Source organism: Lethenteron reissneri, chromosome 56 (genome assembly GCF_015708825.2).
Source record: "Lethenteron reissneri isolate LAM-NWPU_2019-01 chromosome 56, ASM1570882v1, whole genome shotgun sequence".
NCBI classification, from domain to species: domain Eukaryota; kingdom Metazoa; phylum Chordata; class Hyperoartia; order Petromyzontiformes; family Petromyzontidae; genus Lethenteron; species Lethenteron reissneri.
In genome coordinates, this window is record NC_083834.1 from 9877142 (window position 1) to 9902983 (window position 25842).

Consider the following 25842-nt stretch of genomic DNA (forward strand, 5'->3'; position numbering starts at 1 on the left):
TGGTGGGGTATGTGGCGGCGTTATGCAACACATCGAATCGGAATCAGAATATTTATTTATGGCGGAGGAATCCGATGAGTTATGAAGGTCTCTTTCACAGATGTCCAGTCGGGGCCCAGTCGGCCACAAGGGGGGTCCCGAATCAACAAATAGTACGAACATGTTCAGAAAAATTATTTCGAAAAAATGTGGATTCGTTAAAAATAACCTCCATGGATGGACCAAACCCCATTTAGGCATCTGGCTATCGTATCAATGAGAGCGGCACAAATTCGCGCGATCCACCCCCTTTGAGGAAATCCTAGAGCGGTGGGGCTGGCAAGAAAGCAAGACGCACGATAACTTAATCCTGATTTGAAGCTTAATCGTGAGCATTGCACCATTAAACGTGTTATTAGTACTGTTACTGTGAGCCTGTCTTCTTCTAAACCCAGCACACGGTGCAACTAAACTTAATATATATAGTTATATCCAACATATTGTTGTATAAGGGTTAACAAAAAAAACATCCGTAGCAAATCCGGTAAAAGTGAGTCAAGGAGAATGGACGTGGGCCCACAGTCGTGTCCCCCGTTGGCAATAGGCCGTTGTGCCCCTGCTCGAGACCAGGGCGGCCGCTGTGCGTGCTTGGTCCAGGCCGCACTGCTGCCCCTGACACGGGCACCGCCCCGGCCTGACGCTTGCCCACGGCACTTTACAAGCGACTGAGCGTCGTCGACGTCATCGTCCCTTTGGGTCGATCAATCGAGCAGCGGTACATAAACTGCCCCCCCACCCGCCACACCACCAACCCCTGCCACGGGAATGTGGAATGTCCACCGCTGTCTCCGGTGCGGCCGTCGGAGATGATCCCCACCTCGTCGCTCGTTTGCACGGGGAGACGGCAGGCCGCGTCGTCTGGACTGAGAGCCGATTGAGATGTCAGCCGATGTTTGTACCGAGCCCCAGGGTGGCAGAGCAGCGCAGCGGTGACGCTCGCGGCGACGCAGCGAGAAGGTGCCGGGGTTCAACTCCCGACTCGGGCGCCTCTCCCTGTGTGGAGTTTGTGCTCTCTCTCTCTCTCCCCTACAGGGAGCCGACTGTCGATCGGATCAGAGACCGGTGGGGCCATGCGGCCGATTGTGGCCACCCGATACACAAACGGTGCGTCGAAGATCCAGGAATGGACGAAATCTGCTTTGCTGAGTGGACAAGAACATCTAAACTTACATTTTTAATCCGCCATTATGAATCCATACGAAAGAAGCTAACGATGAAAGCGAAGCGAATTAGCACGGTAACTGGTATTGGCCAAACATCCAATGCTCAGATATCACCTGCAATTTGCCCAATAGGGATCACATGCAGCAACATCGCCCTCTACTGCAAAAAACTGCCTCCTGAAAAATGATTTTACGAATGGAAAGAAAGTTAAAACTAAACTATTTTTCTTGTTCCAGGTAAGGCCCACTGAGCTATGTAGCTTTTTTTCTAAGCAACCTGGATATCGCAAATAATTGCTCAACGAAGTGGCTTATCGCATGGAAATATATCGCGGCCAAACGCTCTAAACGCCTGCCGTTGATTCTAAATGTGGAGGGAAAAACCGGAGAACCCGGAGAAAAATCCACATGACCACGGGGAGAACACGTAAACTCCAAATATACAGCAGCAGGTGTCAGGGTTGGGATCGAACCCACGATCTCCTGCATAGCAGGCGAGGTAGTTAACATCTCATAGCCACCGTGATGATGATGAGAGAAAGAGAGACATGCCAACTCCAAATATACAGCAGGCATCAGCGTTGGGATCGAACCCACGACCTCCTGCATAGCAGGCGAGGCAGTTAACATCTCCTAGCCACCGTGGCGACCTCAGTGAGGTTGCCCTGGAGAAATATAAACAAGCGCAGTAATAATATTTCTCGACGTCGTATGAGCTCATTCCAGGCTGGCGAGCGTCTTGGAGGCGGCTGGCGGCCAGCGCGGGGCTCCGAGCGAGGTTCTGGTTTCTCGCGCGGGGGTTCTGGAGATCGGTCCGGGACACTGAGCCAACATTCCCTCTGGAACGGCGCAAGTCTCGCCTTCTTCGGCCCGAACACCAACGCGGCGCGCTCGCTCTGTGGTGACGCAACCCGCTCGCTCTGTGGCAGAGGTCGCAACCAGGTACCCGATACCCGTACCCTACCCGATACCCGGCTACCCGTACCCGGCCGGGTACGGGTACGGGTACCCGTTTGCGACCCTGGTGCGGCCGGGTACGGGTACCTGGTGTGGCCGGGTACGGGTACGGGTAAGGAATCAAAACCCGTTTGCGACCTCTGCTCTGTGGTGACGTGACGCGCAAGGCGTGCAGACGGACAGGCTGACAACGTGGGACCTTTCTTGCCAGGATCAAAGTATAAGAATAGGTTTGACCCTTTCTGGCAATAAAAATTGTTGTGTTGAGATGTTAAGATGTCTTTGCGCTGTCCGCCTTTTGACGTGCTCTGGTCTAACACTGATTGAGACTTGGCCCTAAAGAAGGCTGTCTCTGGTGTAGACCAACCAGTTTCAAAGAGAATGCACCGCACAATGCCAGGGAATGTTTTTGTTTGCATGTTCACCACAAGAACGCGTGGTTAATGCAGACACAATTACTTGCAGAAGGTTTCTGTTTGGTGTTTGGACATCTTGGCAGCTGTCTTATTTACAGAAAGGGTCAAAACTCTTGTTACAAACAGCCTGATAGACAGACTGACTGGCTGACAGACAGACAACAGGTTTATAGACAGACAGGCTGATAGACTGGCCGAGAGACAGATTGACTGATAGACAGACTGGCTGATAGACAGACAGACTGACTGATAGACAGACAGACTGGCTGATAGACAGACTGACTGATAGACAGACAGACAGACTGACAGATAGACAGACAGACTGGCTGATAGACAGACTGACTGATAGACAGGCAGACAGACTGGCTGATAGACTGACTGACAGACTGGCTGATAGACAGACAGACTGACTGATAGACAGACAGACTGACTGATAAACAGACAGACTGACTGATAGACAGACTGATAGACAGACTGACAGATAGACAGACAGACTGGCTGATAGACAGACTGACTGATAGACAGACAGACAGACTGACAGACAGAGTGGGTGATAGATAGACTGACTGATAGACAGACAGACAGGCTGATAGACAGACTGGCCGAGAGACAGATTGACTGATAGACAGACTGACTGATAGACAGACTGACTGATAGACAGACAGACTGACTGATAGACAGACAGACTGGCTGGCTGATAGACAGACTGACTGATAGACAGACAGACAGACTGACAGATAGACAGACAGATAGCCTGACAGACTGGCTGATAGACAGACTGACTAATAGACAGACAGACAGACTGGCTGATAGACTGACTGACACACTGGCTGGCAGGCGAGCGCCCGGCAACTCGCGGTGTCGTTCCACCGTGGCTCGTGCGGCATAGCGGTGAGCAGGGACGCAAGGGGGGGGGGGTGCCCGCAGGGTTATGCGACGCATCAGGGCCCAGTCGGCCACAAGGTGGTGGGGGGGGGGGGGCGATTCAAACAGATAAACAAGTAATAAAAAGTGTTTTTCCAACAATTAAACATAAATGTCAAAAAAATTAAAACATTTACAAGTGAAAAATAACAGTTCCCGAAGACGTATATCGTCAACTACAGTCGGCGCACACTGGTTGGTGTTTGTTCCTGCACTCCGGGCGTTTTGTCAAACTCGCACGCAGTGTCGCTGTGAGACGATCTTCTTCTAAACCCAATTCACACCGGGGCAACTAAAATGATATATAGAGTTATAGCCTCACATATTCTTTGTATGCGAGGTTAAAAACCATCCGTAGCTATTTCAGTAAAATAGGTCGTTGCGCTCTTGGCGGCTGGAGTCCAAGACCACCATGGACCATTTGTAAACCTCGCAACAGCAACAAATATCGAGTCGTGATTGACGACAATATTTACCCAACAATGTCAGTGTGTAACGCGCGTGACGTCACTCCACGTCGACCAGCCCCCCTCATTAATAATCATGAGCAGGTGACGTCCTCCAAATGGACACCCCCCCTCATTAATAATCATGAGTGGGTGACGTCACTCGACATGGGGGTAGGGGGCGAGGCGCCTCCTCCCCGCTGCTCAGCGTCAACTCACAACCCTCACTATGAAGGCAGAACCCTCACGTCACGCGGTCTCCGTAACGCTGTTGTTGAGACATCGAAGTAAAAAGGACGTCGTGATGAACAAGGGATTATAACCTTAAAATGTAATAGGTCTATGTCACCGCGGCCTTACAAACTGCACACAAATTGATGCAATGAATATATTACGTGGCACTCTGCTTTTCGCTTGCAAGTTTCAGATTTACTGCAATACGCCCGTCGTTTGACAGGCAAAAGGCTCGTAGTAGTAGTAATAATAATGATGATGACGGTGATACCAATGATGGCTGAGAGGGAACTATCACAGCAGCGGTGGTGATCAGTACACTCGACTCATCAACAGGAGGTCGTCGGCTCGATTCCATTTCCCGGCACGGCAGTTTTAAAAATAAAGTTTCTAAAGTCCACCCACCACAGTAAAGTTTAGGAGTTTCTTTGGGTTAGATCGCGTGAATATTTAAATCTGGTCGATAACCCCGCCACCGCCAGCCGACACAGCCGATCAGTAAGGCTTGTCACGTTAACAAAACGAGTCCAGTTAGTGACTAGTTTAGCACAAACCGGTTGTGTGTTTCAGAGTAAACCCACGACATTTGCAGCTGTGAGTAGCGTGACGCTTCGCTGGTGATTGTTGTTGTTGTTTGGGCGTGCCGTGCGAGTGGCTCTCTTACCTCTGTGAGGGTAAATGGATGAGACTCAAACGTTGAGACACTTGGGCAATGTAGCAGCACGTACTAACTCACGCGCGCACACACACACGCACACGTGCGCACGCACAAAGACAAAGGTTCCTCCGTTTAGCCTTACGGAGCATTTGCTGTTTGTTAGCGAGCACCTATTAAGGCCGGCACGGGAGGCGCCGGCGGTGGGGCCAGCGCCACGCCCGGCTCTGCCTTTGTCTGACGTGGACATCGGGCAGCAGCACTCGTTAAAGGCTGCATCATCCGTGGGGAGGTCAAGGACACTGATGGTTTGGCCATGGCCGGAAACGGAAGCCATAAATAAGAGCAGAGAATGGCTCATCCCTCACGTAGCAGTGGCAACCGCGGATGGGACGAGGCATCTTTGTCTGCCAAGTTATCTTGTCGCGTGTATTCTCCATAACGACGCGAATTATGATTATCATCACCTTCATTGTTTTGCGTCTCGCTCAAATGAGCGTGGAGGCGGCGGTGAGCCAACCTCGCTGCATCTGGGTACGAAGTCTGCGTTTGTTTGTTGTTCACCGGTTGGTTCTATTGCGAAGGTTCACACGGTGTCACAAGTCCGACTGCTGTCAGGCTCTCCGCCCGCTAGTGCTTGAGCCGAGGAATCCTCCAGGCTGTGGCTTCTGCCGACCATCGCCGGTGTTTACATGACTACGGCTCAACCCTGGTAGGCTTCTCGTAAATTTTTGGCGTGTTCTTGCCGATGAGAAGTTTTCCTTGGGGGCGTTCCTCTCCGATGGGAATCGCAGCTCTACATCCTGAAGTTCTGATGTCGGAAATTTGAATCTTGTCGGAACTTTTTTTCTGATGCTTCAAAGGAATGTTAACTCTCACGAGAATTTGCAACAACACCACAATAAACGTGCCTCCAGGCTCTGGAGACCACCTGGAGAAGATTCCAGGCGCGCGTTGACAATGATGGCGAACAAGTGGAGACTCTTTGATTTTTGAAGCTATTAACATGCATTTGTTATCATGTTACGGTGTAGTATCCATTCTTTTTCCATGAAAAACGATAGTCCCATATAAGTGTTAACATTCTTTTGACGCACGCTGTAGTTTGAGGCGTTGTGATGGCTCAAAATTGCCGCAGTGCCGTTTGCACGAATGACGCCGTGTAAATGCGAACCATTAATTATTTTAATTACGATTAAGAGCCCCGGATTGGCGACACGGGGGTTCGTCTGCTTACCTGGCCCGGCCGGGCGGTGAAGCCCGGCCTGAGCATGCGGATCTCCAGGACGTTGCCCGGGTGCTGGGCGGCCGAGGTGACGGTGACCGCCCGGCTGCTGCGGATGAAGCGGTAGACTCGCTCGGCGCAGTAGAGGCACAAGGGGCCCGACACCCACAGCCAGGCCTGCCGACACCGCCACCGCCGATCGGCCGGGAGATTGACGCAGCACAGGCAGTGGAGATGGAGGGAGAGGCAAGCGGGAGACAGGTGGAGGGGTCAACCTGCAATGTAGGTTTCCATAGCGGCCGCTGCTACTACGATTGAGTCCGTTGTTGGTGTCCGGGCTGGGCCACGTGGTGGTGGGTGGTTTAATTCGAACGTTCTTGTCGTGAACCCTCCACCGCCCGACGCGATTTTGGCATTCACAGATATTATTAGCGCGGGAACAGCTGCAGACCGCGGTTAAAGCACCAAGATGCACGCACAGAGCGGGGGGAAACCTTCCCACACCCACCTCGGGAATTTGCGACTGAAATCTGGGCAGCTCACGGCATTCCACCCCGGATTTCTTCGCCATCCCTGGCTCCGGCTCGGCAAATCCCTCGGGAAGGGGCTCAGGAATGCCGACGCCGGGAAGCGATGTGGCGTTGCCGGGCCGCCCGTGGGTATCGCATCCCGGCGGATGTTCCAGGAGGTTTGTTTGCACTTTGAGAACTCCACTGTAATAGACAAGGGAGATGCATTCATTCATTTGTTATAATCATTACTGTTGCTGCGCCTGTGTGCCCGGGAAGCCTCGCGTAGTCTCAAGCCTCGCTCTCAGCAGGGTCCTGCCAGGTCTCTGTGGTAGGGGACCATGGTTGCAATGTGTCATCACTAATTGAGTAATTGTAAAGCACATTTTAAAATTGTATTCGTGATGAAGGTTTTCTGGGTTAGATCGGCGTAAATATAAATGTGTCGTGAAACCCACTACCATCCGACACAGCCAGCTAGTAAGGTTTGTTATGTAACTAAAAACATGCCACTTAGTTACTACTTCAGCCCACTGGTGTGGTGGAGAGTAAATCCACGACATTCACAATTTGAATGACGTTTCCCTGGTAATTACATACAGCATTATCGGGTGATTTAGCCGGACAAAATACGTGACAAACGTTACTAATTGGCTATGTCGGGTGGTGGCGGGTTTACAACACACTTATACTTACGCGATCTAACCCGTAAAACCTTTATTATGAAGAATATTGGTCGCTAAATATTCAAATTTGGCAACATTTTGATCGGGACCAACGTCACAATGATGCCACCGCACCTTCACAGTCGCCTCCTCTCCTCCTGCCAGACGCCTTGGCTGTTACAAGCCGGCTCCTGATCTCCAGGGGTCACTCTCACAGTCTCATCAACAACAACAACCGCCATTCGCCACTAAGTGACGGTGACATCACCACGGCGCTTGTGCCAGAGCTGTGTGCACTGTAAGGCCACGTGAAGTGTCGAACACCTGCCGGCAGGAGGTCACGGGTCGACTGAGATGACTGACCGAGGCACTACTTGTGCTCCCTACTGTGCCAACTTGCTGTGTTTTAGCCACCCCTGTGCTCCGCTCGTTGTTTTGAGCGTCGCTCCTCTGCCCTCCGTTGTTGCTGGAGGGCGACTGCCTACAACTGCCCACCACCTACAACTGCCCCTTGGTCGTTGAGCTCTGTGGGTGCCACTCCTGCCCTCCTCCTCCTCCACCATGCACCCACGTCCCACCCATCCCGATCATGTGTGTCTCTCCCCGTGGTCGCGTGGATGTTTTCTCCGGGTCCCGCGGGTTTTTCCCACCACGCGTTTCGAGGATTTGGCCGCTGTACATTTCCACGTGGACGTAAGCCACTTGGTCGAGCTCTCAATTGTGATAGCCAGGTCGCTTCTAGAACCATAGAGCTGTGTAGTGGCGTAGAGAGGCCTTACATGGTGATATAAAACATTAAAGTTCGGCGAGCTTAGTTCAGTACTTTCCTGCCCATACGTTCTACTCACAACCTCCAAATTGCCTGCCCTATCCTCTGTGACGTCAAGGACGGTGTTCCGTGTCGGTTCACCCGGTCGCGTGCAGCAGCAACAGCAGGAAGAAGACGAGGTAGAGGCTGTGGGTGTACCAGAAGACGTTGTAGGAAGTCACTCTGCAAGTCAAAGGGGACAGCAAGCCGTCAGGTGGTTACAAGCTTTCACAGCATGTGGAGTCATCGTCAGTATCGTCGTCGTTGTCGTCGTCGTCGTCGTCACCAGCAATGGTCGATCCACTGAGCTACCATTTGTGGCCAGGTCGCTTTTGAACAATACGTGAACACCTCAGTGGGCTTTGTCTGGTAGGATGGGGATGGTTGAGTGTGTATTGTGTGGTGTTTGGGTGATTTGTTAACCTTTCTTGTACTCTCCTATCGTGTGTTTGTACTGTTTGTTGTTGTGACTTCCTTACCCCATGCCCCGACTGGACATCTGTGTAAAAGAGCTTCATATCTCATCGGATTCCTACAGGGTAAATAAATATTCTGATTCTGGATGAAGGCCTCCTCACCAAGCCATGCAGAGCTATATCACGCAGTGGGCCTTGCCTGGTAAACCAAAATACAATAGTTCATAGAATGTAACAATCCACGCGGGGCGTTCTCTCCTCGCGAGTTGATCTCATCGTCGTCGCTCCGTCTCCTGCTTGGGCATCACGTCCCCTCGTGCGCGTTCCGTTCCTGGGCTGGCGCCCGGCGATTATTGTTCTTGGCCCATCGGCAAACATCCCCCCTAGAAGTGGCGCGCCCGGCTGTTTGTGCAGCAGTGGTCAATGGAGGTGAGGCTCTCGGCACCAGCGTCAGTGTAATGGTCTCAGTGTAATGGTCTCAGTGTTAGATCCCTAGTAATAGAATCTCAGTGTAATGGTCTCAGTGTGAGGATCTCAGTGTAATGGTCTCAATGTGAGGATCTCAGTGTGAGGATCTCAGTGTGAGGATCTCAGTGTGAGGATCTCAGTGTAAAGATCTCAGTGTTGGGATCTCAGCGTTAGGATCTGAGGTGTAGCGGTCTGAGTGACTTTCAGCGGCAGGAGTGAGTCCACCACCTGATCTGTCGAGTGGATGAAGTTCCGATCAGGAAGAGGATGACGACCATGAGGATCCCCGTAACACCTGGGACTGAGTGACACAAAGACAAACATCCCCCGTGTAGCCTTAACAGACTGTTGGGGCAAGTCAGCGAGTCGCACCTATGAAGGCCGGCACGGCACACGAGCGGGTGTGTGGCCAGCACCACGCCTGCCCACCTTTGTCTCCCCGGTGCTGATATTTCAGAATCAGAATATGTATTTATACTGGAGGAATCCGAAGAACTACAAAGCTCTATTTCACAGAGGTCAATTCACTGATGTTGGTTGTGAGCGTGAATGGGACTTGTGTCGCCGGGTTCGAAGCACACTCCGCTAACCAACGCGCCGCCGCTCACCATTAACATAAACACACGCGTGCACAAACGTTCGTTTTGCATTTGTTTTAAATGTGAATCCAAAAACATACCCGTTGTGAAAAGGATTTTCCTTGGATCCTGAAAATAGATGCATATTGTGTCAATTGAGCTGTATTCACTGCCACTCACAAAACGCCGAGCAGAGTGAATCACCGTGCGCTGATTCGCGCTGCTGCTGCTGCTGCAGCGGCTCTCTCCGACGTTTTGCGACGCAGAATAACAACGCCTCCCCCCCGCATGCAATGCAGCTTTGTTTGACCAAATGCGGCGTCTGTTCCCCTGCAACGCTGTAGTCGTTCGTGTTCCTGAAGAACACGGCGTTATGGAACTATCGCGTTACAATAAATACAATATGTAATGTAGGGGTAGAGCACAGTCCGCGATAGCGCGTGAGATGCGTACGCAGGCCGAACAAAGACTGAGTCGCCTGGGTAGCATCTAGAATCATCCAGCAACATCCCAATGCCTTGTTGTGTGACGCTAGGCAGCATCTAGACACATCCAGCAGCATCCCAACGCCTTGTTGTGACGCTAGGTAGCATCTAGAATCATCCAGCAGCATCCCAACGCCTTGTTGTGATGCTAGGTAGCATCTAGACACATCCAGTAGCATCCCAACGCCTTGTTGTGACGCTAGGTAGCATCTAGACACATCCAGCAGCATCCCAACGCCTTGTTGTGACGCTAGGCCGAGGCAGCCGTACGACTGCTCATTCCTGTTTGCACGACGTAGTTCCGTCCGCTCAATCGCATTATAACCAAATTGATGAAAAAACAAGAATAGGTTTTACCATTTTTGGCAAAAAAATAGCTGTTAAGGGTAAACCATATTCTTATTCTTAATCATTTTGGATACCGGCAAAAGGGCCGCGCCATAACCAATTCACAACCGCGCTCTTCAAAAAATGCGTTCCCTCGTACGTGAATCGCGTTATACCCAATTCGGGTTCTGAACGCACGCAGGATTACAGGATTACAACGGACATCACTTCGCTACGATGGCAGTGCGGGTTGGTGAAGGGGAGGGGTATCAAGGTAGAGTACAACTATGGATGTCGCTGGACTGCCCGCAGCGTCGTACTCGTACCCGGCGCGTGTGCGTGGGGAGGGCAGGAGCCGATTCGGATCTCGCTCGCCACCCACGTCACAGCCGTGGCCGGGAATGCAATCGGACTCTTCGCATCATTTGCACGAAGCATCGAGAATAGATTTGTGAGCGCGAGAGTCAATTCGAATTCACAATCCAATGCGATCTTGATTTCACTCCTAAATATTCTCCCCCTCCAAACTGCTCACCTCGTTTCGATATCGCACGACATTGATTTCGGGAAACTGCAATGAGTGATGGGCGGAGAAGTTCCAGGCATTGACCATGTGTGCTGCGCAGTGCAAGCCTGCAGGGAGGAGCGAGAGGGGGGGGAGAGTCGGGGGCGTGAGGTCACATGGCCACGGCCTCCAGAAGTTTGTGGGAGGGGCTGAGACGGAGTCGGGGGGGAGGGGGCACGTGTTGGTCTGACAGCACCTCCCTCACTCTCCATGCACGGCGGTGGTGCATCGGGTGTCTACGGATGAAATTCACCACTTTACAAGTGTAAATTATCGTTGAAAAATTCTAATATGTTTTAACCTTTCTAGCAATAACACAGGTGGTGTTAGGATGTTCAATTAGCAAATATAAACCTTTTTGCAAGGCATCAAGTCTGCATTAATCACACGTTACTTGTGGCAAAAATGCAAACAAGCATGCTCTGATAATTATATATTCATTGGCGTGGGCCAATCAGTTCCAAGGGCAATGCAGATCTATTATCAGAGCAGACTTGATGCCTTGCAAAAGGTGTCTATTGGATGTTGGAACATCTTAACACAACTCCAGTTGTATTTCCAGAAAGGGTCAAACCCGATTTTTATTTTCCATCATTTTTGAAACTGTCAAGAAGTTACTATGTCATTGGCATAGCCTGGCTTGAGCAGTGAAAAAAACCAAACGGCCTCCACACACACGCACACACACACTCACATACACACACATACACACACTCACATACACACACACTCACATACACACACACTCACATACACACATACACACACTCACATACAAAGACAAAGATCCCCCGTATAGCCTGAACAGACTGTAGGGGCAAGTGCTGTTAGCGAGCACCTATGAAGGCCGGAACGGTACACGAGGGGGTGGGTGGCCAGCACCACGCCCGACCGCCTTTGTCTCCCTAGTGGCGATGTTTACACACCGCACCAGGTACCCATTTAAGACTGAGTCGACCTAGGGGAGGCCCAGGACCGGTTCAGATAATCGTCACTGGTGTTGGCCGTGAGCGGGAATCGAACCCGGGTCGCCAGGTTCATAGCGCAGCGCGCTAACCGCTACACCACCGCTCCCCACACACACACACTCACATACACACACACACTCACATACACACGCGCACACACACTCACATACACACATACACACACTCGCATACACACACATACACTCACATACACACACACTCACATACACACATACACACACTCACATACACACGCACTCACATACACACACATACACACACACACTCACATACGCACACTCACACACACACTCACACACTCACACACACACGTGCACACACACTTACACACACACGGGGATGGTGCGATGGTTTTTGAAAGGGTGGCGGTACGTCACCTGTGAACAGGGCGATGGCGATCCCACACGCGACGTGGAATGATTTGTTCCGATCCAGAAGCCTCCGGGTTCCACGACTCGTCACCTGCCCAGGCGAGGCACACGGTCAGCAGGTTGGCTACGTATGGTGCGATAGAAGTTCACCGTGTGTACGTACACAAACATGTACACAAACACGTACACAAACACGTACACAAACACGTACGTACACACGTACGCACACACGTACACAAACACGTACACAAACACGTACGCACCGGGGCTCACGGTGGCGGAAGCCACAACCCAAGGCATGAAAACAAAGCACCTCCTCCCGTGGCCGTGACCTCGTGGGTTGTACCTCGTGTTGGCCGCAGTGTGACATTGGTTTAAACTCACGACTTCCAGGACGTTATAAACTATGATGTTTGATTTACCAGGTAAGGCCCACTGAGCGATGTAGATTTGTTTTTCATAAGCGATCTGGCTATCACTTTTAATAGCTCAACGAAGTGGCTTATCATCACGCGGACATCTAGAGCAGCAGCCAAATACTGTAAATCGTACGATGATTCTAAATGTGGAGGGGAAAACCGGAGGCCCGGGAGAAGGATCCACACGACCACGGTGAGAAGATGCATTGGTGGTGGTTTGTGGTTGGTGGTGGTGGTTGGTGGTCGTGGTTGGTGGTGGTTGGTGGTGGTTGGTGGTCGTGGTTGGTGGTTGGTGGTGGTTGGTGGTGGTTGGTGGTTGGTGGTGGTTGGTGGTGGTGGTGGTTTGAGGTTGGTGGAGACTCACCCTCCGTGATCCCCGCAGCAGCGCCAGCGTGGTGCGGCACATGGGCAGCAGGATGAGGGCGCAGTTGAGGTTGATTGCGGAAGCCGAGGCACGGCTAAGGCACAATCCTAGCTGATGGAAGGAGACCCCCCCATTGAGACACCGACACGCACGGGCACCCCACCCACCCACCCACCCACCCCCCCAACTGCGACAAATACCCCCCTGTAGCAACACCTACCCCGAGGGGCTGTCAAGACAGAGCCGTGGGGCAAGTGGCGCTGCCGAGCACCGATGGAGGTCGTCACGGCACACTGATGAAGGTCGTCACGGCACACTGATGAAGGTCGTCACGGCACACTGATGAAGGTCGTCACGGCACACTGATGAAGGTCGTCACGGCACACTGATGAAGGTCGTCACGGCACACTGATGAAGGTCGTCACGGCACACTGATGAAGGTCGTCACGGCACACTGATGAAGGTCGTCACGGCACACCGATGAAGGTCGTCACGGCACACCGATGAAGGTCGTCACGGCACACCGATGAAGGTCGTCACGGCACACCGATGAAGTGGCGGGTGGCCAATGTCACCCGCGCCCGGTGCTCGTTTCAGGCCGAGCCGATCTAGGGGGAGACCCACTACGCCGCCTCTCCCCACACACACAAAGATCCCCCGTGTAGCCTTAAGACTGCAGGGGCAAGTGCTGTTAGCGAGCACCTATAAAGGCCGGCACAGCACACGAGGGGTGGGTAGCCAACGCCATTCCCGGCCGCCTTTGTCTCCCCAGTGGCGATGTTTACACACCGCACCAGGTTACTCATTTGAGGCTGAGTCGACCTAGGGGAGGCCCAGGACCCGTTAAGACAATCGCCACCGGTGTTTGCCGTGAGCAGGAATCGAACCCGGGTCGCCGGGTTCGCAGCGCTGCGTAGCGCTAACCGCTGCACCACCGCTCCCCACGGACACAGCCGCAGACACATTCCACGCACACACTCGCGCAGACACTTGACACAAACATGAATCCCACTGGGACACGCGATGACAGGTGAGGGCCTTGATGCTGCTGGGTTGTGTCTCTCTACGTGGCCCCTAGAAGTGCAATGCACTTGGTCCATCATCATCGTCATCATAGTCGTCGTCATCACCATCATCATCATCACCATCATCATCACCATCATCACCATCATCATCAGCATCATCACCATCATCACCATCATCATCAGCATCATCACCATCATCACCATCATCATCACCATTATCACCATCATCATCACCATCATCAATGTCACCATCGTCACCGTCCACGTCCCAGGGCTGTCGTCACCCCGGGCCCAGAACGTCCCTCCCCGCGTCTCGCTCCTCAGGCCCCACGTCGCTTCACCCTCACGGGGACTCCTCTCCCGCTCCTCCTCCTCCTCGTCACGCGAGGGGCGATGCTGCGGCTGGGAGACGCCAGGTGGTGGTGGATGCCACTCGGGAGCCGGCTCTGCTGAGTTTCTCCAGATCTCTCCGATTTATATCAACATTTAATGGGATTGTCTCAGATTTTTTTCTTCAAGATATCCCAGAATGCTCTGAGAATTTTTTTCTCTCCAAGATTTCTCCAGATTGAGAATTTATTTGATTTCCCAGAATTTTCTTGGACTTTTTCTCCACATTTCTGTGATCGCTCTTCATTTGTTCCCCCCAAATTCTCTCGGATATAATTCTGTTTTTTTTCTACTTTCAAATAAAAGATCTCCAGATTTCGATGAATCTCATTGAACTCTCCTCCCAGATTCATTCCAAACTTCCAGAATTCTTGTCCAGATATCTCAGAATTTCCCCGCATTTTTGTGCAGATTCATTTGCTCACAATTTTAAGTTTCCTTTAAAAATTTCCTCGCAAAAGTAATTAGTTTCAAATCTTTTCCAACGACCTCAGGCAATGCATTAAAAAACCAGGCCACTGTCAGACAGCCCTCCCTACTCCTCAAGACTCAAGCAACGACGCATCTCGCTAAAACAATCGCCCCACACCGTCTCGCTCCTCCATCTAGGACAGGGCTGGGGAACCTTTTTTCTGCCAAGGGCCATTTGGATATTTATAACATCATTCGCGGGCCAGACAAAATTATCAACTTTAAAATTAGCCCGTGAGATTTGGTTAAACATTTAATTAACTCGCCCCTAATGCGATGGCTGGAACTGCTTCTCTTTGGCGAGGCATGTGATGTTAGCTGGTATCGATGATGTTGCTGCTACTCGCAACTGCTTTTCCAGGTTTGCTCCTAGATTTGTTGAATTTCGAGTCCCGCCTGCGGTTGCCTTGGCAGGGCCACACCAAGTTGATTTCGCGGGCCTCATACGGCCCGCGGGCCGGACGTTCCCCACCCCTGATCTAGAAGAAGCCCGCTGACTTCCCCATGGCTCCCACGTGGGTTAACAACGAAAATAAATGTCTCGGCAGCTGCAGCGGCACGAAAAACCAGTTCCGGACAGCTAAAGTGTCAAGGGGCGAACGCAGGTTGGGGGAGAGCGTTCAGGCGCATCGGCAGGTCTCACCCCCAGCATCTTGTGCAGGTAGTAGTACTCGGGGCCGTAGTAATAGAGCAGGAACGTGCGGCAGAAGACGAAGGTGGTGGCAGCCATCCACAGCATCTGTGCGGACACCGACACGCGCGGCACACAACCACAGAGGGGAGCGGTGCGAGCGGATTGCACGAGCGAGCGGAGGATACCCGATTATCGTCTCCCGACACTCAACCGACCCGACGCGTGCCGCTGGACGGGAGGTGATGGGAGGGGCTTGGTGATGTCATCGGCTTACGGGGGGTGGGGGGAGGGGTCCTGCCGTGGGTGGGTGAAGGAAGCCGCTATTTTTCAAGGGGAACCCGAGTAATTGATGACCAAAGAGAGAGCGTAGTCGATTATATTGCCACGACTCTCTCTTTTCACGGCGGCTCTTGGCGGCGTCTGGAAGGCTCTTCCTTCCGTACGTAACATTGACACGATGAATCGACTAAAGCAGTGGTTCTTCACCTTTTCTGCAGCCTGGACCCCTTTGGTTCTTAATTGTCACAAGACGCACAATGTTCATAGCCACGTGGGGTTTGATGAAACAAAAGTAAGCTGCAGCTAACATGCCCGGGCTTAATTTGTGTTTTTGATGATTTACCCTCAACAAAAGATCTGGCCACGTCTCGCACCCCCAGAAAGGGCATCTCGCACCCCAGGGTAGTAAGAAGAAGAAGAACCACTGCACTAAAGATATGCGGGGACATTGTCATTGTGGTGAGTCGGGGGACCTCTCTGGGAACCGAGTCTCGAGGAGTCTCTGAGCCTCTCGCGAGACCCACGGCGGCGAGCACCTCACTCCAGCAGGCGGCCCGGCTCTAGCTCCAGGCCACGGCAACTGCAGCAGCAGCATCAGCAGCAGCATCATCATCAGCAGCATCATCATCAGCAGCATCATCAGCATCATCAGCAGCAGCAGCATCATCATCAGCAGCATCATCATCAGCAGCAGCATCATCATCATCATCAGCAGCAGCATCATCATCAGCAGCAGCATCATCAGCATCATCATCATCAGCAGCAGCATCATCATCAGCATCATGATCATCAGCAGCATCATGATCATCAGCAGCATCATCAGCAGCATCATCAGCATCATGATCATCATCAGCATCATCAGCAGCAGCAGCTTGTGCTGTCACGCCCCACAGCCGCGGGCTGTGGAATCCGGCACAAGAACAAAGACAAAGCTCCCCCGTGTAGCCTTGCGCACACTCTGTTAGGGGCAAGTGCTGTCAGCGAGCTCCTGTGGAGTCCGGAACGGGGTAGGGGGGGGGGCAGCACCACGCCAGGCTCCAGGTACTCATTTGAGGCTGAGTCGACCTAGGGGAGGACCAGGACCGGCGCAGATCGCCGTCGTCCTCACTCGTGGTGGTGGCCGGGACTCTCACCCGGGGCTGTGTGTATGTGTGTGTGTGTCTGTGTGTGTGTACACGCTGTGTGTGTGTGTACACGCTATGCGTGTGTGTACACGCTGTGTGTGTCTGTGTGTGTGTACACGCTGTGTGTGTGTGTCTGTGTATGCGTGTGTGTCTGTGTCTGTGTGTGTGTACACGCTGTGTGTGTGTGTCTGTGTATGTGTGTGTGTCTGTGTATGTGTGTGTGTACACGCTGTGTGTGTGTCTGTGTATGTGTGTCTGTGTATGTGTGTGTGTACACGCTGTGTGTGTGTCTGTGTATGTGTGTGTGTCTGTGTGTGTGTACACGCTGTGTGTGTGTGTCTGTGTGTGTGTGTACACGCGGTGTGTGTGTCTGTGTATGTGTGTGTGTCTGTGTGTGTGTACACGCTGTGTGTGTGTGTGTGTCTGTGTGTGTGTCTGTGTGTGTGTGTACACGCTGTGTATGTGTGTGTGTCTGTGTATGTGTGTGTGTACACGCTGTGTGTGTGTGTCTGTGTGTGTGTGTGTACACGCGGTGTGTGTGTGTACACGCTGTGTGTGTGTGTACACGCTGTGTGTATGTGTCTGTGTGTTGTCTGTGTGTGTCTCTGTGTGTCTGTGTGTGTGTCTGTGTGTTGTCTGTGTGTGTCTGTGTGTGTGGTCTGTGTGTTGTCTGTGTGTGTGTCTGTGTGTTGTCTGTGTCCGTGTGTTGTCTGTGTGTCCGTGTGTGTGTTTGTGTGTGTCTGTGTGTCTCTATGTGTCTGTGTGTATGTGTGTTGTCTGTGTGTGTGTCTGTGTGTGACTGTGTGTGTCTGTGTGTTGTCTGTGTGTGTCTGTGTGTTCGTAGGTGCACGCCCCAACTCGCCGTGTCGGGGAGCCATTCCCTGCGAGTGATCCTTACCAGGCAGCAGTGCTTCCACACTTCGTTGAAGACCCAACTCCTGAGCGGCATAGCCATTGTTGCGGGCCGGCCCCTCTCTCTCTCCCCCCTGTCTCCCCGCTGTCTCTCTGCCCGTCTCCTGCGCGCCGCGTGGGTGCGGCAAAAGTGTCCGTGTGCGTGCCGACTGCGCTGCTGCGTCCCACAGGGTCGAGTATCAGCAGCACACTGACCAACACCACCCCAGCCCTCATCTCCTCCCCTCCCCATCTCCCTCCCCTCCCCTCCCCCCAGCCTCACTTCCCCTACCCCCGCACCGAGACAAAGGACGTCAGAGGGCTTTCATCCTGGCCACGATGTTCGGCTGGCTGCTGTTAGCGAGCGCCTGTTGAGTCGTGCGTTGGGTGCCGATGGTGATTGACGGCCTTAGTGACGGCGGTGTGTCCGGCCTTCGTAAGCTGCTCGCCGACGTCGCACTTGCCCCAAGCAGTTTGTGGAGGTTATACGGGGGATCTTTATCTTTCTCTGGTGTGTGTGCCCCTTGTGCCTGGGGGTCAAGGGGAGCGGTGGCGCAGCGGTTAGCGTCACGCCGCGCTACGAACCAGGCGCGTCCCGAGTTCGATTCCCGCTGCCGGCCAACAGCAGTGGCGATTATCTGAACCGGTCCTGGGCCTCTCCTAGGTCGACTCAGCCTCAAACGCGGTGCGTAAACGTTGGCACTGGGGAGACAAAGGCGGCCGGGCGTTGTGCTGGCCACCTACCCCCTCGTGTGCCGTGCTGTCCTTAGGTACTCCGTAACAGCACTTGCCCCTGAAGTCTGTAGAGGCTATATGGGCGATCTTTATCTCTGGGATCACCAAGTGGAGAGCGGTGGCGCAGTGGTTAGCGCACCGCGCTACGAACCCGGCGACCGCAGTTCGATTCCCGCTCGCGACCAAAGTTAGTGGCGAATATCTGAACCGGTCCCGGGCCCCCCTCCTAGGTCGACTCGGCCTCAAATGGGTACCCGGTGGAGTTGGCCACACCATCCCCCAGTGGACGCACTCCGCATGCATACGGGGGCTACATAGATCGATACACGCACCAGGGCACACACAGCGAACACACACACAGCGAACACACACACACACAGCGAACACGCACACACAGCGAACACACACACACACAGCGAACACACACACACACAGCGAACACGCACACAGCGAACACACACACAGCGAACACACACACACAGCGAACACACACACAGCGAACACGCACGGCTACACACAGCGAACACACACACACAGCGAACACACACACAGCGAACACGCACGGCTACACACAGCGAACACACACACACAGCGAACACACACACAGCGAACACACACACAGCGAACACACACACAGCGAACACGCACACACAGCGAACACGCATACACACACAGCGTACACACACACATACAGCGAACACGCACGGCTACACACAGCGAACACACACACACAGCGAACACACACACAGCGAACACGCACGGCTACACACAGCGAACACACACACACAGCGAACACACACACAGCGAACACACACACACAGCGAACACACACACAGCGAACACGCACACACACAGCGAACACGCATACACACACAGCGTACACACACACAGCGAACACGCACGGCTACACACAGCGAACACACACAGCGAACACACACACATGCACAGCGTACACACACACAGCGAACACGCACGGCTACACACAGCGAACACGCACACACACAGTGGCGGATTGTATTATTATCCTTGTAGCACGAGTAGCTACACATGCAGCTACGGGCCCCGCACTTTCAAGGGCCCCGCGCTAAAAGCTTTCAAGCTATCGATTCCGGTTCAGTGATTCTACACTTGCTCTATTACTATAGTACTATACCGCTTTCAACTTTTAAGAACGAGTGGGTGTTTAAGGTGATCGATTTGTCGTATTATCTGGCTGACTCGCACCCACCACTCACCCACCCACTCACTCACCCACTCACTCACCCACCACTCACTCACCCACCCACTCACCCACCACTCACTCAACCACTCACCCACAAACTCACCCACAACTCACTCACCCACTCACTCACCCAGCAACAACCTCGAGTCGCCACTAAGTGGCGGTGACGTCACCACGGCGCTTGTGCCAGGCTAGGTGCACCTTGAGGCCACGTGAAGTGTCGAACGCCCGCTGGCAGGAGGTCACGGGAGAGACCCAGCAGGTGTCATTGGTTGACTGACTGAAATGACTGGCAGATGCACCACCTGTGCCCCCTACTATGCCAACGTGGTGTGTTTTAGCCGCCCGGCCCTTTACGCGTTGTTGTGAGCGTCGCTCCTCTGTACTCCGTTGTTGTTGGAGGGTGACTGCCTCCAACCGCCCAGTAGCAGCGTCCTTCACGAGCCTCCTCCTCCACAGAGGGCCATCTTGACACCGCTGGTACCAGTTCTTGGCAAGTCCACTCAAATCTAGAATTAAGTCCACTCAGCTCCATATCGTCTCGTACCACATCACTCCATCTCTTCTCTAGCCCGTGCCGCGCCCGTTTATCCGGCCGAACAAAAGCTGTTTGGGCATGCGGTGGCTGGGCATGCGGGCTACGTGACCCAGCCAACGCAGATCGTTCGAGGATTTGTGAGCTCCTCACACAATCCAGCCTGCTGGTTAAACTCAGGATGGATCGTAGGCGGGCCAGCTTTAATGTTTATAACCGGCGAAGATGTTCCATTGGGGAGGGGGAAGCGTAGAGAAGTAAGGGTATGACCGTGGCCGACAAGACCCGAATCTGTGTGGAGCGACAGACCAGGTAGCTTCCATGCAGCGTTGCGCAGCCGATGAAAATATCCCGCTCGACTGATTCGGAGTGAGACCTTTGCTGTCAAACCACTCACTCACCCACTCACTCGCTCACTCACCCACTCACTCACTCACCCACTCACTCACCCACTAACTCACCCACTAACTCACCCACTCACTCACCCACTAACTCACCCACTCACTCACTCACCCACTAACTCACCCACTAACTCACCCACTAACTCACCCACTCACTCGCTCACCCACTCACTCACTCACCACCCCCTCACCCACTCACCCACCCACTCACCCACCCACTCACCCACTCACCACCCCCTCACACACCCACTCACTCACCCACTCACCCACTCACCACCCCCTCACCCACTCACCCACCCACTCACCCACCCACCCACTCACCACGCTGTGTGTCACCTCACTTCTCTCTCTCTCTCTGCTGCTTTCCCTGCGCTGTTCCCCTCTGGAACCCGCTCCTCCCATCATCGCCTCTCTCCGCAAGCTCTTATCATCACCTGGCACGACTCAAGAAACGCGTTACACTCGCGTCTGTTACAACTGCCATCGTGCTATTTGTTGCTGACCGCTTGTCGTCTGGGCCCCATGTGCTCATCAGCCACAGTGATTGTTTTTTAACCACAGGAAATCCACACACATCCACACACACACATCACTCGCGCCACCACGAACATGAACACAGCATTGTAATATCAACACAGCATCGACTCGTGCCCAGTCAGTCTAAACACGCGTCGTTATAGACAGCGCCAGCTCGACTCACATGAGGCAGCAGTGGTGGTGGTTGTTGGTGTTGTTGTTGGTGGTGAGAGCTGGATGTTGGCGACCGACGTTTACAGCAGAACCCGGCCCTGCCGCTTCTGCCACGGTGGTGGTGGTGGTGGCCCCGCTAGGAGATGTTAACTACCTCGCCTGGTGTGCAGGAGGTCGTGGGTTCGATCCCGACCCTGATGCCTGCTGTTGTGTATTTGGAGTGTGTGTGTCTCTGTCTCTCATCATCATCATCACGGTGGCTATGAGATGTTAACTACCTCGCCTGGTGTGCAGGAGGTCGTGGGTTCGATCCCGACCCTGACGCCTGCTGCTGCTGCTGTATATTTGGAGTTTGCGTGTCTCTCTCTCTCATCATCATCATCATCACGGTGGCTAGGAGATGTTAACTACCTCGCCTGGTATGCAGGAGGTCGTGGGTTCGATCCCGAACCTGACGCTTGCTGTTGTGTATTTGGAGTGTGTGTGTCTCTGTCTCTCATCATCATCATCACGCTGGCTATGAGATGTTGGCCACCTCGCCTGGTGTACAGGAGGTCGTGGGTTCGATCCCGACCCTGACGCCTGCTGTTGTGTATTTGGAGTGTGTGTGTCTCTGTCTCTCATCATCATCATCACGCTGGCTATGAGATGTTGGCCACCTCGCCTGGTATGCAGGAGGTCGTGGGTTCGATCCCGACCCTGACGCCTGCTGCTGCTGCTGTATATTTGGAGTTTGCGTGTCTCTCTCTCTCATCATCATCATCACGGTGGCTAGGAGATGTTAACTACCTCGCCTGGTATGCAGGAGGTCGTGGGTTCGATCCCGAACCTGACGCTTGCTGCTGCTGCTGTATATTTGGAGTTTGCGTGTCTCTGTCTCTCTCCACGTGGTCGCGTGAATTTCTACGCTGGGTCCTCCGGTTGTTTCCCCTCCACACGTAGACACGTCACGCGTGGAGGTTGTTTAGGTGATGCTGCTGCTGCTATTAATGGCCAAATGCTGGGCCACTTTGTTGAGCTTTCATTTGTGGTCAGGTCGCTTCTGAAAAACAAGTTAATACCTCGGTGGGCTTTGTCTGGAAAGATGTGGGTGGTTTAGTGTTGTATCGTGTTTGTGTCTGGGTGATGTGTGTTGTCGTTCTTGTACTGTGCACGACGATCGTGTGTGTGTACTGTGTGTGTACTGTGTGTGTGTACTGTGTGTGTACTGTGTGTGTACTATGTGTGTGTGTACTGTGTCTGTGTACTGTGTTTGTGTACTGTGTATGTGTACTATGTGTGTGTGTACTGTGCGTGTGCACTGTGTGTGTGTACTGTGCGTGTGTACTGTGTCTGTGTAGTGTCTGTGTGTGTACTGTGTGTGTACTGTGTTTGTGTACTGTGTGTGTACTGTGTATGTGTGTACTGTGTGTGTGTACTGTGGTTGTGTACTGTGTGTGTACTGTGTTGTTGTTGTAACGTTCCTACCCCGTGCCCTTACTGGACATCTGTGGACAAAGAGCTTTATAGCTCATCGGATTTCTCCTGCAGCCTAAATAAATAAATAAAGACTCTGACTCTCCGGGCGAGGATGTGCACGCCGCTTACGTCACCAGCCGCTCTCTCTCTCTCGTTAGTTACCGGAAAGGACTTCGCCAAACATCCCAATGGAGCAGAAGCCTCCTGAAATAAACGGTGTTGTTGTTGTTACCTTATATAGATTGATCAAGCGCCTTCATCCGAGGCGCTTTACAACAATTATAAACTTGTACGTGCAGATGACAGCGGTTCAAATCGAGCGTGTGGTTGTTATTACCAAGTGGTGGTGTAGACGTGGTGACAGCTGGGCAGGCGGAGTGGTTAAGGAGCGGTAGGGGTGGTGATAGGGGTGGTGATAGTGATAGGGGTAGGGGTGGTCATAGGGGTAGTGATAGGGGTAGGGGTGGTGATAAGGGTGGTGATAGGGGTAGGGGTGGTGATAGGGGTAGTGGTAGGGGCAGTGGTAGTGATAGGGGTAGGGGTAGTGATAGGGGTAGGGGTGGTCATAGGGGTGGTGATAGGGGTAGTGATAGGGGTGGTGATAGGGGTAGTGATAGGGGTAGTGATAGGGGTGGTGATAGGGGTAGGGGTGGTGATAGGGGTGGTGATAGGGGTGGTGATAGTGATAGGGGTGGTCATAGGGGTAGTGATAGGGGTAGGGGTGGTGATAAGGGTGGTGATAGGGGTAGGGGTGGTGATAGGGGTAGTGGTAGGGGCAGTGGTAGTGATAGGGGTAGGGGTAGTGATAGGGGTAGGGGTGGTCATAGGGGTGGTGATAGGGGTAGTGATAGGGGTGGTGATAGGGGTAGTGATAGGGGTAGTGATAGGGGTGGTGATAGGGGTAGGGGTGGTGATAGGGGTAGTGGTAGGGGTGGTGATAGGGGTAGTGATAGGGGTGGTGACAGGGGTTGTGATAGGGGTAGTGGTAGGGGTGGTGACAGGGGTGGTGATAGAGGTGGTGATAGGGGTAGTGATAGGGGTGGTGACAGGGGTTGTGATAGGGGTAGTGGTAGGGGTGGTGATAGGGGTGGTGATAGGGGTGGTGATAGGGGTAGTGGTAGGGGTGGTGATAGGGGTAGTGGTAGGGGCAGTGGTAGTGATAGGGGTGGTCATAGGGGTGGTGATAGGGGTGGTGATAGGGGTAGTGATAGGGGTGGCGATAGGGGTAGGGGTGGTGATAGGGGTAGTGGTAGGGGTGGTGATAGGGGTGGTGACAGGGGTTGTGATAGGGGTAGTGGTAGGGGTGGTGACAGGGGTAGGGGTGGTGATAGGGGTAGTGATAGGGGTGGTGATAGGGGGTGATAGGGTAGTGATAGGGGTGGTGATAGGGGTAGTGGTAGGGGCAGTGGTAGTGATAGGGGTGGTGATAGGGGTGGTGATAGGGGTAGTGATAGGGGTAGTGATAGGGGTAGTGATAGGGGTGGTGACAGGGGTGGTGATAGGGGCAGTGATAGGGGTAGTGATAGGGGTAGTGGTAGGGGTAGTGATAGGGGTAGGGGTGGTGATAGGGGTAGTGGTAGAGGTGGTGATAGGGGTGGTGATAGGGGTAGTGATAGGGGTGGTGATAGGGGTGGTGATAGGGGTAGTGTTAGGGGTGGTGATAGGGGTGGTGATGGGGGTGGTGATGGGGGTGGTGATGGGGGTAGTGATAGGGGTGGTGATAGGGGTGGTGATGGGGGTGGTGATGGGGGTAGTGATGGGGATAGTGGTAGGGGTGGTGGTAGGGGTGGTGATAGGGGTGGTGATAGGGGTGGTCTTAGGGGTAGTGGTAGGGGTGGTGATGGGGGTGGTGATGGGGGTAGTGATGGGGGTGGTGGTGGGGGTGGTGATGGGGGTGGTAATGGGAGTAGTGATGGGGGTAGTGATAGGGGTAGTGGTAGGGGTGGTGATGGGGGTGGTGATGGGGGTAGTGATAGGGGTGGTGATAGGGGTAGTGGTAGGGGTGGTGATGGGGGTAGTGATAGGGGTAGGGGTGGTGATAGGGGTAGGTTTGGTCGTAGCTTGGCGTGCGGGGGCAGGCCGTAGCAGGATGATGATGCTGGGCTAGAGGAGGAGAGATGGGGGGGGGGGTATAAATTTTGACTTAAAGTTTTCGTGACTGCAGGAATCCACCCAAAGAATATGAGATGGGGGTTGTTTTAACGCAGGACCGGAAGCTGGTGGTAGTTATTATCGTGAAGATGATTGCTCTGCGTGCTGCAGTGCAGGGGAGCAGGAGGGGAAATGAGCGAGCGAGCGAGACTGGGCACAGGGCGAGGGGGGCACAGGGAGGGCGAGTTGAGATTGGGAGCGTAGAGGGCGGAATGGGACAGAGTCGTAAGAGATGGAGAAGCATGATAAGGTAGGGCAAGACCACAGAGCGAGTTGTGTACGCACACAGTCTGTGCTGTGAACTTATTGATGTCCTTCCCCCGCACCTCCGATCAGCACGGTTGGCTACGTACGGTGCGAAAGAAGTTCAACACACGTACGTAGCCCAAGCGTGCTCGTCGCTTGGGCTACGCAATCGTTGGGCGAGAGTGAGAACATTAAACAGACAGCGATGACGTTGACATTCAGCGAGGCTCTCCTAGGATCGAGGAACGTTCAGCCAAACATCGCAACGTTATAGGACCACAGAGTGTGGGCAATCGTTGGCGCTGACTCTGGTGCCATTCCGCTTGTCGGGGGGTCCCCCCCCCCAACGTCCTCCTCTCTCTCTCTCGACGCGCGAGTCTTCTTCGGACGCTGGGGGGGGGGGGGGCCGGAAGAGCCCTCGGTGCCGGCGTGAACGGCACCCTCCTCGTCACCTTCTCACGTGCTCGGTGGTGGGTCGTGGCGTCACGTCACGTGACGTTTTTGTGTCGTGCGTGGCGCGTGCAGCACCACGTACCGTAGCACGTGACTTTTTTCGACTGTGTTTGG

General features: G+C 53.4%; 1 protein-coding gene across 3 annotated transcripts in view; it reads right to left on the bottom strand.

Moving 5' to 3' along the window:
* NOX4 (NADPH oxidase 4) overlaps nt 1–17983 on the bottom strand; it is a 35797-nt gene extending 17814 nt beyond the window's left edge. For 2 of the 3 annotated variants that reach the window (XR_009756913.1, XM_061574615.1), the window contains exons 1-11: nt 17845–17983; nt 15553–15648; nt 13024–13134; nt 12247–12331; nt 10851–10948; nt 9605–9632; nt 9154–9226; nt 8144–8224; nt 6568–6772; nt 6072–6236; nt 4844–4906 (exon numbers count right to left, since the gene is read on the bottom strand). Coding sequence is in view for 2 of the 3 variants with exons in the window: in XM_061574615.1 (XP_061430599.1) it covers nt 4844–4906; nt 6072–6236; nt 6568–6772; nt 8144–8224; nt 9154–9226; nt 9605–9632; nt 10851–10948; nt 12247–12331; nt 13024–13134; nt 15553–15648; nt 17845–17901 (1062 nt within the window). In the remaining variant the exon portion in view is untranslated. The remainder of the gene's footprint in view (nt 1–4843; nt 4907–6071; nt 6237–6567; nt 6773–8143; nt 8225–9153; nt 9227–9604; nt 9633–10850; nt 10949–12246; nt 12332–13023; nt 13135–15552; nt 15649–17844) is intronic. The other variant, XM_061574616.1, reaches the window with a different exon arrangement.
* Between the last annotated feature and the right edge of the window lie 7859 nt (nt 17984–25842).